This window comes from Littorina saxatilis, linkage group LG1, assembly GCF_037325665.1.
Source record: "Littorina saxatilis isolate snail1 linkage group LG1, US_GU_Lsax_2.0, whole genome shotgun sequence".
In the NCBI taxonomy this organism is placed as follows: domain Eukaryota; kingdom Metazoa; phylum Mollusca; class Gastropoda; order Littorinimorpha; family Littorinidae; genus Littorina; species Littorina saxatilis.
The window spans coordinates 53,309,025-53,325,832 of NC_090245.1; the positions used below are offsets into that span (position 1 = coordinate 53,309,025).

Genomic DNA, 16,808 nt, shown 5'->3' on the forward strand with positions numbered 1-16,808 from the left:
TCATTATCTAAATCGCGGAAACTTGGAGTATTACTACAAGTGTTTGCTTGCATCACTCATTACACACACTGGCAGCTGGAGCAGCCACTGATGATGTTTACAGATTATGTTTTCTGTTTAGGGATCTCTGACTCATTAGCCTACACTGGTAAAACTCTGCTCCCATTAACTGGGTCATTTCCGCTACGGGCGAAGCATATCGCAATACATTAAAATTTTGAGAAATGAAGAATAGCAGAGGTTGCCGGCGGAGAGGGGAGAAGAGGTAGGAGACGGAGGGACTGAGGGGGCGTGGGATGGTGAGATAGATTTTAATGTGCTGTAGATGTGATCGAAGGTAGGAATGAGAGAGAGAGAGAGAGAGAGAGAGAGAGAGAGAGAGACTGACAATGAGTTTTTACGTCCTCAGTCATAGGACCAATTGGCCTATCTTGGGACAGGTAGAGTTGATATGCTATGTGGGGGGACAAAACGTACTGGCAGACGACTGTTGTTGCGGTATTTCAAATGGGCGGGGTGGAAGTAGAGATTTTGTTGGGGGTTGTCGCCTTGTACGCCGGAACTATGGTCCCAAGAGTCCCAGGTCCCCAAAACCCCGTTGCAGTACATGAATTATATAACGCAATATTGCTATTTCATATGTTACGTGGATTTCCATTGGTCAATTGGGCAAAACTGAGCTCATTGTAAAAGTGATATCGACGACATTTCCGTCGATATCAGTTTTGATATCGACGACCTCTTTATTGCTTCCCCACTTCAAAAACAAAAACACCTAAATTTAAAAACAAACAAATATACATGAAAATGTAATGATCCCAGAATTTAGTTGAGCAAGTGACTAAAGACTTTTTGAAAGAAAAGAAATTTTTAAGTACTGAAAAGTACAAGAAAAGTGTGAACAAAAAGAAACAATAATCAGAGGGAGGGATATGGAACAGCCAAAACTGAGACAAATACTTTTGTAATTTCTTTACAGTAAATACAAAATGTCCAGAGAATTAGCAATATATCTAACATTGACTGACTGTTTTATGATATCTTCTGCTATTGGTCTGTTTCGACAGTGATATCAAAATCTCGACCTCCGGTCTCGATTTTGATATCACTGTCTCAACAGACCATAGCAGAAGATATCATCACACAGTCCGTCAATATTGGGTATTGTCAAATTGTGATCACGAATATTGTGATATGAAGTGGATGTTTTTTTATCACCAGAATATTCGAGGAATCGAATACTTTTGCGTAGGCAACTAGCAAGCACTGCTTTTTTTGTCAGAACCTCATAAAACCCTCGTGAAATTGGCATAATTTGTGCTTGCACATTGACCGTGCTTAGCTGACGACTACGTACAGTCTGAAAAGAGTACCTACGGGACGCACGACAACGGAAATTTATAGTGCGTCCCGGGACTCGCACTTTATATGTTTAGTGCGTCCCGGGACCCCCTCTATGAATTTCTAGTACGTGATTTTGGTTTCTAGTGCGTATAGGACGCAAGGACGCGCACCGTTTGGGGAGCCCTGTTCTTAATTTTTTTAATTTCTTTTTAAACGGACAGGCCTTTGCAGATGTGGAATTAAGAGTCCTATTTGTTGTTGGGTGCTCAGTGACAATGCGTGTTTGTAAGATGATTTTCTCACAAAAAAAGCCGAACGGCTCAACTACGATCCGCCGTTGTCTTAAAACGAACACGTTTCTGATTTAATGGCGAGTCAGTGATGATATTTCGTTGGATTTCCTTTAAATTAAATCTATTGTTTATTGAAAATGGACAAGTAGGTTAGATTGTGGGGATTGGCAACCTTACCTGTCAAAAGTGCCAGTGTAGATACGTTTGTTTTGTTGTCGCTGGGTTGTTTCCCTTTAATTGTGGATTTGTTTGTAATGGAAGCTATTGATCGAGATGTACCGTTTACCCAAATGTGATTGAGTTTTAAGGTTAATTAAGAATTGGATGAAGTTAAGGAAAGCGAATTAAATGATAACATTAATTGTCATAGCATGAAGCTGTACAAACCTATTGTGGAAAGCTGATTGTAAAGATAGATTGTTGTGCGCTTGATGATGTAGAAATAAATGGTTTAGAGGAAAATTTAAAACAGTTATGGAATATTGAATCAATTTTACAGCCCAGAAACATGATACAGTTGTAAACATTGATGGTGTTATATTAAAAGTACAAAGATTGGCATTTTAATAGAAAAAAGAATGAGTAAAAAAAAAACCACATGTATTTTTTTTAAAACATAGAAAAGATATACCCTGGGTGGACGTGAAATGTAAACAAAATAGGAAGTTTTAATAAAAAGAAACACATTGGAAATTGAAGTATGGTTTTAGTAAAAGACATTCTGATAATCATCGCTCCATGGCTATCGCCAGTTTCTCTCTGACAGCATGCTAAATTAATTGCGCGAATCTATCAAAACAAGAATACAGAGTTATCTCCCATATGTTTTTCGCGAGCACCAGTGATCTAAATTTGAGATCAGTGTTCGCGAGACGAAAATGATTGCAGATTGGCCGACTTCGACAGTGATCTCCGTTCTGTTCTTCACAGTTATGATAAAGACATCGTTCTAAGGTCAAAACAAGTCAAAATTTTGAGACTGCTGTCGGAAGGAGACCCGCGTGATATATGGTTGCATCAGGCTCTCAACTGGTTACAGAAAAAATCGTCTGCACTGGCGTGCACCGAAGCCAAAGTTGATTATCACGTGACACTTTAGAGTTGTTTGCGAATGATAGCTCGCTTGAAACTGTCTTACATATCAATTCCTTTGTAATTTAAAAATTACACAACACCATGAAAAATCATTATCGACGATCGCGAATCTGCTTATATCCATAACACGTACATTACGAAAAGATCTAAATTTGTAAAAAAATCGATTTCCTCTCCAGAGAAGGAAAACCAAGGCATCCTATCAGGGATAAAGGCATCCTGTCAGGGATAGAATGAGACCCGAAGGGAAGTAACTCATTTTTGACCTGAGTTCAGGATGAGTAAAAGATTGCATGAACCAAAACAGAAACAATGGTATAATTTGAAACAAAAAGTACGTTAGGAAACATTTTAGAAAACATAAAGCAGATTTAGAGAAGAAAATAATAATTATTAAAAGTTACAATTTGAAAAGTGATGGAATATCTATAAGTGATGAAACCGGACGTACAGAAGTTACATACATAACTATCATTTGAAGCCTTTTTTATGTACATTTTTTGAAAGAAATGGTACAATTATAATTGTGTCGAGGTTGCTGAAGCTTTACATAATAAATTTGAATTAAGATATACTATGCTTGTGATTTGATAACTCATCAAGCCTTCAAAATAAGGAGCAGTTGTAATCAGAGATACAGGGTTAAGTTCATTTTTTTTTGCTTGACATTTAATTCATAATTGTTGTTGATGTTGTTGTTATATAAAACGGTGACATTGATTGTTTGGAGTATTTTGTGTGCGTTGATGATAATCAGTTACACCCTTTCAGTTCCCAAAGAGTACATCTGTTTATATGTAATAATGTGTACATTTCCGTTCCAAAGTGTATTTTAAGCTTTTTGACATGTTTCTTTACGGCTTTTATCTTTCTCATGTCATTTACTGTTCTAAGGTCAATTATAAGAGACACTATACTAGTGAGCAGACGCAGCAATACTTGGTTGTTACTCTTGAGTTAGAATGACTGTGAGTGGATGCTGTTATGCTTGTTTTGGGTGTGAATGAACACACAAACACGAACACACGCACGCACGCACGCGCTACACACACAACAATAAAGTAAAAGCTGTGGCTCGAGTGTTAAAACATAACCACGAGAAACAAACATTTCAGACTTTTCTTTGGGCACAAACCCGAGTGTTTTGCTTTCGCTACAACCCTTCAAAACACATATGAGTTCACTTCAGTCTCTCACGCTTTTCCTGGACGATGTAGCACGGATATTTGTTATAGAACTTTCTTTCTTTATTTGGTGTTTTACGTCGTTTTCAACCACGAAGGTTATATCACGACGGGGAAAGGGGGGAGATGGGATAGAGCCACTTGTCAATTGTTTCTTGTTCACAAAAACACTAATCAAACATTTGCTCCAGGGGCTTGCAACGTAGTACAATATATTACCTTACTGGGAGAATGCAAGTTTCCAGTACAAAGGACTTAACATTTCTTACATACTGCTTGACTAAAATCTTTACAAACATTGACTATATTCTATACAAGAAACACTTAACAAGGGTAAAAGGAGAAACAGAATCCGTTAGTCGCCTCTTACGACATGCTGGGGAGCATCGGGTAAATTCTTCCCCCTAACCCGCGGGGGGAGTTATAGAACTTTCCACAATCAGTCAGACACATGTGGGACAAAAACAGCACAACCACAAACCAACCGTCTACCGAAAAAGAAAAAAAAACACTATAAGAAAAGAATACGAAAAGCTTCTAGCTCACATTGCAAGACTCCTGGCTATGTGATCAACCTTTCATTTTTATTTTTAAAGAAGTATGTCATTCATGTCATGTTCTTTGGTTGTTGTTCGTTGTCGTTGGTCTATAATTGTATTAAAATCTCAACTGTAAGGACACCGACCTGTGTTTAATTTTGTTGTATGATTTGATGTACTATCATGGAAATCTTACCTGTATGAAAATGTATGTGATGTGTTAAGGCAAAAAAAAAATGCTTTGGTTACGGTTTCATGGCCAAAAAAAATAGGGTAGGTAGGTCGATTAAACTTTTTTTTGTTTTTGTTTGGTTGGTCCCTCTTGAAATGATAAAAATATTTGTGTATGCAGGATATTCGAGGTATTTTCATATTGGTGTATTTGGAACCACAGATATTAATTACTTTTTCATGTTAAGAAAAGAAAACTGGACATACCCTTTAAACTGTATAGTGCCACTAGTGAACACAGTCTTGAACGCAGTCTGGACTGATTGTCACAAATTGAAAACTAGTCAAAATACAGTAGCTGATGATTCCTTTCACTTTATACAAGTTTTCTTAAACAGAAGTCTTTCCATCAAAAAGTTGCACTCTTCGAGTACCGACTTATCAGTCGTGTTTGTTCGATATGAACGCACTTTCCGAATACGATTGCAAATGCAGACGACATCTTTTTACGTTCGCGCAACGAACGAACGCACGAGACTGACTTCCCTTGGATATATGGGAGTTGTAAAAAGCGGAGTGGTGTCCCTTGTCGGGCTTGTTGTTGTCTGCTCGCCGGCGATCGATGTTTTCTCTGTGCCGTGGTGTTGTCGTTTTCGGTGGGTTTTTGTGTGTGTGTGTTTTTTTTTTGTGTGTGTATGTATGTGTTTGGTTCATTTTATTTTTAGCTTTAGGACCAAAAAAAAAGTTTAGGGTCGGCCCAAAAAGTTAGGGTCGGTCGGGAAACCGTAACCAAAGCATTTTTTTTTGTTGGCCTAAGAAGAATATAGAGCTGAGCCTTAACAAGATCTGTCCTTTCCTGTTGGTGAAGTCCTGTGTGTGTTTGTGTGTGTGTGTGTGTGTGTGTGTTTAGAGAGAAAGTGTGTGTGTCCATGCACCTGAACATTTAACAAATGTAATGCAAATGCACTAAAGTTTGATTGTTAACACACGATACCATTAAAAAATAACACATGCAGCTGCAAATTCACAACAAAGAACAACAACAGCTAGAGAAGGAAAGAGCAAACCTAAGCTAAGAAAGAAACCTTTTGGAGAAAAACAATCAAGTCTTTTGGGGAAAAGATCCCTTTCAAGAACAATAGAATTTTGAAATATGTTTTATTATAATCTAATCAGATCCCACCACACAATATTAAAAGAAGTTTTCTTTCTTTCATGTATCAAGCAACAAGAATGGTAGGTAATTGGAACGTTAATTATAGACAAAACAAAACGTTACATCTTTAAAAGTTAAGACTTTCTTGTTTTTTGTATTCTGAATTCTGGAACGTTGGCAGACTATCTGTTTTGGGATTTTCGTTTATGTATGTCAGAATTGTCTCCCCTGGTGAAGTATCATGTACAAACAGAAATTTATTTAAAGAAATAAAGTCGAAAATTTTTAAGTAAATTTTCATTTCATTAATATACTTACCCGAATCACATAAAGAGCATTGACGCAGTCTGAATAGCTAAGGTCTGAAAAGGCTACCCGTCTTAAAGTTTAAAAGGGAAGCAACCCAACCACAAAAAAGGTAAACACAGCTATGGCAACGACCATATACCCGGGGAGTTACCTCCCCTGCCGGGTATGTGACGTCACTTCCATTGCTGCACCACATGGTACACTCATTCGACATTAAAGAAAAACTAAAATATCATAAGCGGGGTTGGCGGGAGGGAATACACTATGTGATTCGGGTAAGTATATTAATGAAATGAAAATTTACTTAAAAATTTTCGATTAAATTACATATTCTTACTCCGAATCACATAAAGAGCAGATAGCATCAACAAGGCGGTGGGAATGAAAAACCAAACTCACCTCAAACCCTTGAAATGAACTGGCCACCTGCGATCAAGGCAGGAAGCGTTCTTGAACCATCTTGCCGAACAGCGGAGACATCTCTGAGGTAAAAGTTCAAAAAGACATCCTCAGAACGCCAGTAGGCTGTGCGTAGAACCTCGTCCAGCTTTCGTGACCGTAGGACGGCCAAAGATGACGCCCAAGCTCTGGTTTCATGAGCTCTAGCAGAGTTCAGAGGGAAAGCAGGCAGTGCCCCCCCCTTTTCCGCAAGGTTCCACTCATATGCTTGTTTTATCAGAGCGGACACCCACCGAGCCATTGTCGTCTTTGCAATATCCTTATTTCTCACAGTATTAATGGAGATAAATAAGAGATTTTGAGATTTCGATCTAAGCGGTTGAGACCGGGCAAGGTAGATGTCAAGGGCTCGCACAGGACAATTAAGGGCGTCCGGATCTCCGGGAGCCAGTATGCTAGTCAGAGGTTTGACGCGAACCAGAGGCGAGGCCTGGTCTGGGGTCTGGTTCTTAGCCAGAAAACGTGGCCGGAAACGCAGGGAAATAGAACCATCAGGTTCTTTAGAGATATCCTCCGGGTTTCCAGAGAGTGCATGAATCTCGCTTCCTCTGCGCGCAGAAGCTACCAGTAGCAGAAAGAGAGTTTTGCGCGTCAGGTTAGCGAAACTCGCCGTGACCAGAGGTTCAAAACGTGCAGAACGTAAGAACTCGAGGACCAGGAAAAGATCCCATTTTGGCATGGGGGAACGAGAAGAAACCTCTTTAAGGGCAGCGCCCTTAATCACCCGTGAGATGACTCCACTGACGTCAATAGAGCGGCCCATCTGGCGTAAGGTTACCGCAATGGCAGATCTCCGAACTCTCAAGGAGGAAGCAGAGGCTCCTTGAGACGCAAGCGAAGAAAGATGGTTTGTCACGTGCATAGACCGAGGGGCTAGCGCGTTCAAACCCTGGGCCTGACACCAGGCAACCCAGGCCTTCCAGTGGGAAGCATAGACTGACGACGTAGAAGCCCTATGAGAGCGTTCCACTAAGTCGAGAGTCTGCTCAGACGCACCAGAACGCCTCAGAAAGGACCGGACAACCTCCACACGTGAAGATTCAGAGACGAGGGATCCTCGTGTGGTATGCCGGTGTGAGGCTGCACCAGTTCCCCTTTTGTGAGAAAGAGCGGAACTGGTGGACCGTGGGCGAGCCTTAGAAGGTCCGGGAACCAAACCTGAGACGGCCACAGAGGAGCGACCAACAGGAGATCCGGACCCTCCATCTCCGCCTTCCGAAGTACTCGACTGAGTAGCTGGAAGGGAGGAAAGGCGTAGGCCTGAAGCCCTGTCCAGGGAAAGGCCAATGCATCTGTCTGCCAAGCCTCGGGATCCGGGAATGGCGAGACGAAGATTGACAGCCTCTTCGAGAAACGGGTGGCAAAGAGATCCACCAGAGGCTTTGGGACGAGGGCCCAAAGGCGAAGCAGTGCCCCTTGAGTGATCGTCCACTCTGACTGAATCACTTTGTCGGAGCGACTGAGCGCGTCCGCCAAAGTGTTCAAGCTCCCCGGAAGGTACCTGGCTGTGAGAGTGATCTGATGGTGCCAGCACCAGACCAGAATCTCGCAGGTCCTTCTCGAAAGAGAAGGGGACCGCGACCCCCCCTGCTTGTTCAGATAAGCTGCCACAGTCGTGTTGTCTGTGAACAGACGAACATGATGGGCGTGAAGGGAGGGCCGAAACTCCTCCAGAGCAAGGGCCACAGCCTCGAGCTCCAGCAGGTTGATGTGCCAGTGGCTCTGCTCTGCCGACCACAGGCCCGACGCAGTCTGTCGGTCTGTGTGCGCTCCCCACCCCGACAGAGACGCATCTGTGAAGAGGTCCGTGTCTGGGGGAGGCAAAGCGATCGGCACACCTCTGCAGACCCAGTCCGAGTCCAACCACGGAAGGGTCGCTGACTGGAACCATCCCTGGAGAGGGACGAGGACGTTCCAGTCCACATGAGCAGAGTCCACATACGGCTTCAGAGCAAGCTGAAGAGGCCGCTTGTGAACTCTGCCCAGAGGCACCAAGAGAGCCATGGATTCCATCTGTCCCAGGATGGAGGCCAGCGTCCGGAGGGAAGCCCGCAGGAGAGGCAAAGCCGGACAGGTTGCTCGGGTCATACCCAGTCTGTTCTTCGTCAAGCCCACTTGTTGGGCTTTTCGATCAACACAACAAAGTCGGAACTGATTCCGTCGCAGACGTTCACTTATTTGGGAATGTCTTTCAGCACGGTCCCTTGGACTGTCCAACCCTTCACAGATGCGTCTCTGTCGGGGTGGGGAGCGCACACAGACCGACAGACTGCGTCGGGCCTGTGGTCGGCAGAGCAGAGCCACTGGCACATCAACCTGCTGGAGCTCGAGGCTGTGGCCCTTGCTCTGGAGGAGTTTCGGCCCTCCCTTCACGCCCATCATGTTCGTCTGTTCACAGACAACACGACTGTGGCAGCTTATCTGAACAAGCAGGGGGGGTCGTCCAGATATGCCCTGAGCCGGATACCCTGCGACCTCACCAGTGCGCATAGCTGTCTCACGACCATGGTGAAGACCCAAGGTGCGAGAGACAGCCCGAAAAGAAGAGCGCGGAACTGGAAGATCTGATCGCCCCACCGGAAACGGAGCCATTTCCGGTCGGACGGATGCATGAGGATATGAAAGTATGCATCTGTCAGATCAATGGAGGTCGCCCAGTCTCCTGGAAGGAGGGAGTCCCTGACCGAAGCCGGCGTCTCCATCTTGAACCGTATCGTTCTCAAGAAAGTGTTGAGCTGCGATAGGTCCAAAACGGGACGCCACCCTCCTGACGACTTGGGAACGGCAAAAAGCCGCCCGTAGAAGCCCGGAGAGCTGTGGTCTAGGACTTTCTCCACCGCGCCCTTCTGCACCAGGGTGACAATTTCCGCCTGAAGGACGGACCTTGCCTCCTGAGAGGAGGGGGGCTTGCATGCCGGCGGACGCCGGGAAAGCGGCGCCTTTTTGTCCTGCCAAAGTAGACGAAAACCCGATCCCACAACGCCCACTATCCACTGGCTGTGTAAGGTGGCCGACCAGTGTGATAGAGCCCGGGAGGGGCCCCCCGCCATCACCAGAGTGGAGGGCGGGGGGGGGGTGAAACCGGGAACACTTCATTGGGGGTGGGGCTTGCTGCTAGAGCCCCCCCGCCCCCTGCCGGACGCTGATCTTTTTCTCGAACCCCTCCAGGGTTGAGAAGAAGACTTTGTCTGCTTCGTGCCGGCAGGCTTAGACGAGCCGGAAGCCTGAGGAGGCTTGGGCTTAGAAGTCTTAGCCTGCTTGAAAGCCTGAAGGGAGAAGTCCGAAAACTGCTGATCCCTGTTGGACTGGATCTCTGATCTTCGCGCATCGAAAATCAGAGGACCGAACAGAGACCCCTCCACAACCGGCGAAGCTCTGAGTGTGTCCAGCGTCGTTTGCTCAGAAAACTGAGAGTGAGCGAGGAATAAATCCCGACGACACGAAACAGAGTGCACATACTGAAGGGCAGACAGACGCATCTGTTCCTCATTGACCCTGGCCAGGGCCGAGAGGAGCGTGGACACGTCATCAGCGTCCTGCTCGCGACTGAGCAAGAAAGGATCAAGCGTCTCAGTAAGAGCGCGAGAGAGAGATCTGATCAGAGTCTCCGAGATGGAGGACAACTCCAGGAGTTGCCGACTGATCTCTTCAGAAGCCAGAAGAGTGTGATCAGGTAGAACCGCACCCGAGGAAGGCTTGATTGGCTTGGCCAACAGAGGCTGCAAGTCCGGCGTAACAGACAGAGATGTACGCGGAAGAGCAAAAGAAGCCAGTAAGTTGCGAGAAAACTTCGGCAGCACGAACTTCTTAAGACCAGAGGGGGTAAAAGAAGAAGCGTGAGCCATAGAAGCTAGGTAAGACTGAGCCTCTTCCGGAACTGGACCATGCGGAACCAGTAACGGAACAGGCGTGCAGGGGAGACCACTTCCGGCAGGAGATGGACGAGCCAAAACCTGGGACAGCTGATATGCCACAGAAGGAGACTCGGCAAAGCGGAAGCTCTCGTCGCCCTCCTTCGCATACCGGAAGTCAGCCATAGCTGACGGAGCCGCTGAGGTTGAAGAACCCTTAGCAGAAGCGCCTTCCGGAAAATACCGGGAAGTAACTTCCGCGGCAGCCTCCAAAGCGCGCTTGAGCTGCGCCGGAAATCCCGAGCGAGGTTGCTCGCTGGCTACAGACTGAGTGTCAGAGTAGCCATGATCAACTTGACCGAAGTCAACTGAACCGGAAGCAAGCTGGCGGTCAGGGTAAGCCGAAACCGGAAACCCCCCCGACCGCAAACCGTCGTGTCCCGTAACCATACCAGCAGGCAGAGAAGGGAGCGCTGACGGCAAGCTTGAAGCCGCCGGAACCGGAAGGGGTGTCGACCCAACACCAAAGTGAAGGGAAGAATGCCCCAAACGTCCGTAGTCAGGAAGCTGACTCTCAACCAAGGACATCCGAGAAGGAGTACCCGGAAGAGAGAAAGCAGATCCGGTCTGAGCCGGAAACACGGCCGGCGAAGCCACACCTTGATGTGGAAACGCTGGCCATGATGACTGAGGCCGGAAGCCCTGCTGCCCGGAGGCCAGTCCACAGTCAACTCCAACACCTGCCGCTGAATGGGAGTGTGAAGGAGGACCTTCGCTTCCGGAAAAACCCGGAAGCGCGACTTCCGAAGGAAACCGCCCTTGCTCAGAAACGAACTCACGCTCAATGGGTACTGAACGAAACTGAGCAGGAAAGCGGGAGTGACCCGCGCCAGGTGAGCTCCGTCCCAGCAGGGACAGTCCAGTGGCTTCACTAGAGCCGAAGGACAAGCTCGACGTACCTTGAGAGCTCCCCGCGGAAGCAGAAGCCGAAGGAGTAGTCGAAGTTCCGGTAGAACAGGAAGCCGTCACCACAAAACCGGAAAAAGAAGCCAAAGAGCGGGCATCGCTCACTGCAGGCGGATGTACGGTGCTTTCCGGTGGAGTAGCACGCTTAAGTTCGTCGCGAACTAAACTGCGAATCTCTGGAACCAAAGAGCTCAACAACGAAGACACAAGTGAAGCTTGCCCGTCTGAAGAAACGGAGGACGAGCAAGCCGCCGACGTAACGCAAGTAGAAGTAGTACCGCTCGCGCTAGCGTGTCCGGGAGGAGAAATGGTAACAGACATGACAGTGTTTTTCTCTTTGTCCGAAAGGACAACTAACACAGGTTTAGAACCTTGAGAGGATGATTTAGGTTTAATTTTGCCCTTAACATCGCCCTTGCCACGTCTACTCGCGTTCTCTGCCATGCCGGCCAAAATGCAAATGGCGGCCAACACAACACAACAACAGTTACTGACAAAATTTCACAAGTCCGAAAAGGACGAAAATTATCAATAACCAGCCAAAAGTTCTTACGATAGGTAAGGTAAAATGGAAAGAGCTCACCAACTACCAAGTAGAGGGAAAGCAGACGGGTAGGTGGTCGGTGGGTGTTAGAAAACTCCAACAACGCACAGAGCCTATGGAAAACACGACCTCTCGTCAGGACTGAAAGATGTCGAATGAGTGTACCATGTGGTGCAGCAATGGAAGTGACGTCACATACCCGGCAGGGGAGGTAACTCCCCGGGTATATGGTCGTTGCCATAGCTGTGTTTACCTTTTTTGTGGTTGGGTTGCTTCCCTTTTAAACTTTAAGACGGGTAGCCTTTTCAGACCTTAGCTATTCAGACTGCGTCAATGCTCTTTATGTGATTCGGAGTAAGAATATGTAATTTAATAGCCCTTTTAACTTTGCCAGAACTTAGCTATTCCTCTAGCTGCTATTCATAGAATTATGTTATTGTGTGTGTGTGTTTGTGATTTGCCAAGCACATCATTGTGGGTCGTTTAATCAAATAACATTCATCCATCCCCTCACAATTTGTTTCGCTCACTCGAGTCTCGAACTCTACTGGTCGCAACGCAAACACAATTTCAATTATGGTTTGAAAATACAAATATGACAATACCTAAAATAATTTGCATCCAAACATCTCAAAATAGAGCTGTCACGGTATAGTCTACACTAACTCTCTGGCTTGCCCAGAGCACTGGCTCCCAGCCTTGTGGCTCCGTGACCGACTTGTCGTTTCTTGAGCAGAGCTTTAGGGGCTCCGTAACCGACTTGTCGGTTCTTGAGCCTAGAGCTTTAGGGGCTCCGTAACCGACTTGTCGGTTCTTGAGCCTAGAGCTTTAGGGGCTCCGTAACCGACTTGTCGGTTCTTGAGCCTAGAGCTATAGGGCTCCGTGACCGACTTGTTAGTTCTTCAGACACGGTCTAATGCAAAAGACCTTACCTTTTGTAATTGTTTTCGTTTGTTTCGACAAATTCAAGTCTTAATAAACAAACTTTGTTCTTTTGAGACTTTCAAAAGTATTTTGGGTGGCACATAATAATCTTTGTAATCAAACATATGAACAATGACATAATTTGAACTGGGCAGTCCAGATGAAGTGTGTCGTGGGCGACCCATATTGAATTAAAGAAGGATTTTACGATGTTTATCCCCATTCGGATGGTCGTGTACGACCCATACTTTTTATGTTGAATCCTTCGTTTAAAGTAGGGGTCGTACACGACCCACATTAGCCAGACTGTGTAGTCCAAAGTGGGATCCGTTGAAGGATAATAATATAATAATAATAAACAATTAACAAATAAGCAAAAATGTAACGTCAGCATACAAATACCAGAGAAAAAACAACAATTGCATACAGTGTACATTGCACACCTCGAGCCACCACATGGGATGTAACCTGCACACTGCTGAAACACATCTTCACAAATGTATAACAAATCAAGCAGACTAGGCTGAACATCATAGACATTCACACCTCAGAGCTCTGCCACAGCCACACCATCAGCATAGGTTGCTCTGACAGCAATGTCCCCAAATTGAAGAAAGCGTCGAATACTAGCAGGCACTGGGAGGCTTCGCAAATTGACGTCAATGTCAGGCAAGATGCAGGAACGGATCCTTAAACGACACAGCGTCAACAGCTTTTTCGGGGAGAAGACAAAGCTGTTGAAGAGAATCAAGGTCTTCTCAGTTAATTCGACGCCCAGTGCTCGATTTTCGCCACATTCCAATGTAACAATCTCGTTTTCGATCCACTTTCTATTGTTGGTTGCAAATTTGAGTCCAGCAGCAAACAGCAGCTCAAGGATGATGAAGTACTTGTCTTTGTGTGCTGCATCCGAGCTGCTGGTTTTGCGAAGAACAGCTTCCATCAGAGACGTGATGTCACCCAGTGTTACCACCCCTATGTCAAGTGTGGATCTGTATGCAAAAAGCAGCAAGAGCTTCTCAATGCTCAAGCAGGCGCACGCTTGTGGTATGCAATCTTGGTTGAAGTTGGGAGTGTTGGGATCGGCTCCTGCTGCAAGAAGAGAACTTACAATGCTGGGATGAATCTTGGTGTCATCCTTTGCACAAGCTAAAATGAGTGGAGGTTTGCAGTAAAACCATCCATTAGGGTCAGCTCCACGGTTTAGAAGATATTCCACTACCTCAGCATGGTTGCAGCTCACTGCATGCATTACAGGTAGGGCATTATGGCCATCATGGTCAGAGACGCTTGCCCCACCCTCAACAAGCAATTTGACAATCTTCAGGACGGTTGAGGTAGGGGATTTACTCTGACAAGCAAGGTGTAGGGGTTGCCAGTGCCGAAATTTTAAGTTTCGTCTCTTCCCCCGGATATCTGCTCCGTGAGAAATTAGCAGCTGGACCAAATCAACATTGCCCTGAAACAAAAACAAAATCTTTTTAAGACCAAGATTTCTAAAAGTGTTGGAGAAATTAAAAATTGTACACATCAAATCATGACAAATGCAACACAAAATGTCTCTCCTGAGTTTTGGAGCTTAAAGCCATATGTACTCGATGACTATACACGCTAATTGCTTTACCAACAGCTGGAGACATGCTAAATTAAGTTCCCTGCAAAATATTGTGGTCTAGGACCCCTTCAATGTTGAGATATGTTAATTTTCATTTTGATCTGGATCGTCCTATTTATAGATTTGCCAACAGAGGTAGCGTTGATGCAAGGGAAATAACTCCGCGTCTTTGTTTACATCCAAAGTTTTTGAGACTCTAAAACAAGCTGTAATGCATGTATATGGTCCGCGCATGGCGACATATCGTCATTACATGGTCTTATGGTGCGTTTGACATCGATTATGGGCAAACTACACTTTGTAAACACGGGAGCGCGTACATATGCCTTTAACTTTGACTTGCAGACAAACTCATATTGCCAGTGTACCGAAAGTTGGGTGATATAATATGTTGGGGAAAAAATTGAAATGTTGGCACAAAATTCATTACCATTACCAAAACAACTTCTTGGATAAGTGAAAATCTGTGTTTAAACATCAACTGAACTTGCTTCAATTGAAATCAAATTTTTTTGGGTCAAATTCATCATTATCTTGTGCAAGTTAAAAGTTAAATATTTCAAGCCTTAATTATAGCAAATATCTGGTTGATGCTGATTAAACTTGCTTGTAATGACTGCACAGAGAGAGAGAGAGAGAGAGAGAGAGAGAGAGAGAGAGAGAGAGAGAGAGAGAGAGAGAGAGAGAGAGAGAGAGAGAGAGAGAGAGAGACAGAGAGAGACAGAGAGAGAGGGAAAGGAGGGAAGGGGAATATTGAGTGGGGAATTTAAGGGCACAGATCATGAACAAGTTGCAAGTGTACCATATAAGCATACTTTGAAACAAGCTGCCTCAAAAGCGTTGAAGAAGCGATCAAAACACATATGATCCACTGGCACCCGTACGAACACGGGAGATTTTAATAGTGTGCAAATCTTTTGAAGATCTGGTTTTGCTTCCAGGGCTACCTGAGCATACCACTGCTGGAGTGCTTCTTTTTCTTCTTTGTTGTGTTTCATCCCGCACTGAAACAAAACACATGAAACACACTTACTTTCAATTGTGTAACAAATTCTTTATTTGTATATGTTTTTATTTTTATTTAATAGTATATTAATTGTAAGGTGCTTAGAACTATTGTAAGATGTATTATTATTATTATTACAGCATTATTATTATTATATGCTTGTTATTTGGCCTACAATGTCACGTGCATGTTTGCTGTCTTAGTTTTTCCAGGGTAAGCAAATCTTCCACAAACAGGGATGAGCAAATCACCCGCCCGATTGCCAGGGGCGAGTAAAAAATCCGCCGGGCTAGTAAAAACTGTCTGGCAGCTCACCTGGCCAGTGAAAATTCTGGTCAAATGCAAAACTTGTGGGTTTAAAGCCATAATATACTGTAAACACAGCAGATGCAGAAACTTCTGTCGTCTGCAAAATCATCGCAATGTTCTAGTAAAACAAAAACAAGGCTCCTGTGCGTGTCATTGCTGTTTCATTTGTGTAAAGAAATTGAACTATCCTAATTTGTTGTGTGACGTATATACGTACCGGGCCAGCGACATTTCTGGTGGGCTAGTGACTTTCTTGAAGTTACTCGCCTGGATGGCGAGTTAAAATTGTGAGATTTGCAGACGGCCATAAACAACTGAGCTTAGTAAGCAAATGCACGCTTCGACTTCAATTGGTCGACCCTTTCTGCATAACTTTCATTTGATCCCACCATGGACTCTTCAAAACAATAAAGACAAAAGAAAAAGTAACTTACTTCTTCGAGATTCCAGACATCACTAGTTGCCTCTATATCGGAGTCGTCCATTGCTTACTTGACATAGACCTTGAAACACTTTTTTGTTTGTTCTCAACTTCACTAGTCTCTGGTGCTAATCTAGCGTTTTACATTACATGCTTTCTTTCTCAAATTAAATGCTCTCTTTTATCAAAACACCATTGATCTAAAATTTTTTTCCCATCGGTTTCTTTTTTTTCTGGGATCTCTGCACAATTCTGGTTTGTGTTGGTAAGGACAAACGGAGGGCATTGTGATTGTGAGAAGAAGATGCGCGAAAAACTTCACAAACTGCCTCTCGTGCCAGACCTTGAAATTCGTCTGCTTCAGTGCATTTGTTATAAGAAAACAAGTGCAATGTGGATGGAAAGAAATAAAGGGAAATTGCCTTTACACTGTACAGATTGGCTAGGTGATAAAATAAAGTCACACTTATAACTGAACAATGAAATCGAGTTTTCTGCGCAGTATTTTCCCGTCAAAGTCAGCACGCCTCCTTGTAAACAAAGCAAGGGAGACAAGACAGATGCCTACTCTTGGGTACTCTCAGTCTGCATCAGTAACCTCCCTTCAGTTATCGAGGGGAGC

The 16,808-nt window shown here is 44.7% G+C and overlaps 2 protein-coding genes across 4 annotated transcripts; both read right to left on the minus strand.

Moving 5' to 3' along the window:
* Window positions 1-7,555: 7,555 nt before the first annotated feature.
* Window positions 7,556-9,600, minus strand: LOC138978452 (uncharacterized). The gene is made up of 2 exons (XM_070351228.1): window positions 9,235-9,600; window positions 7,556-8,938 (listed from the first exon to the last, which is right to left on the minus strand). Exons 1-2 carry the CDS (start codon window positions 9,598-9,600, stop codon window positions 7,556-7,558), a joined length of 1,749 nt encoding a protein of 582 aa, XP_070207329.1.
* A 2,644-nt stretch (window positions 9,601-12,244) lies between these two features.
* Window positions 12,245-16,728, minus strand: LOC138973941 (ankyrin repeat and SOCS box protein 8-like). Of its 3 annotated transcripts, none has more exons than XR_011458238.1 (3): window positions 16,200-16,728; window positions 15,253-15,454; window positions 12,245-14,294 (listed from the first exon to the last, which is right to left on the minus strand). XR_011458238.1 is itself a non-coding variant. In XM_070346652.1 (3 exons), exons 1-3 carry the CDS (start codon window positions 16,248-16,250, stop codon window positions 13,383-13,385), a joined length of 1,020 nt encoding a protein of 339 aa, XP_070202753.1. In that variant the 5' UTR covers window positions 16,251-16,728; the 3' UTR covers window positions 12,245-13,382. The 3 variants fall into 3 exon arrangements, 2 of the variants coding, with proteins under 2 accessions (XP_070202753.1, XP_070202748.1); XM_070346652.1 differs by having other exon boundaries at window positions 15,398-15,454; XM_070346647.1 differs by having other exon boundaries at window positions 15,266-15,454.
* Between the last annotated feature and the right edge of the window lie 80 nt (window positions 16,729-16,808).

Excerpts from the sequence above, each read along its gene's own strand:
- LOC138978452 (XM_070351228.1), bottom strand. The coding sequence starts at position 9,600 with ATGGCGGGGGGCCCCTCCCGGGCTCTATCACACTGGTCGGCCACCTTA. Across the intron at positions 8,939-9,234 it reads AGATGGAGACGCCGGCTTCG|ACGAACATGATGGGCGTGAA; the intron begins GTCAGGGACTCC and ends GTCTGTGAACAG.
- LOC138973941 (XM_070346647.1), bottom strand. The coding sequence starts at position 16,250 with ATGGACGACTCCGATATAGAGGCAACTAGTGATGTCTGGAATCTCGAA. Across the intron at positions 15,455-16,199 it reads ATGTCTGGAATCTCGAAGAA|TGCGGGATGAAACACAACAA; the intron begins GTAAGTTACTTT and ends GTTTTGTTTCAG. Across the intron at positions 14,295-15,265 it reads TTGAGGCAGCTTGTTTCAAA|GGCAATGTTGATTTGGTCCA; the intron begins GTATGCTTATAT and ends TTTTTGTTTCAG.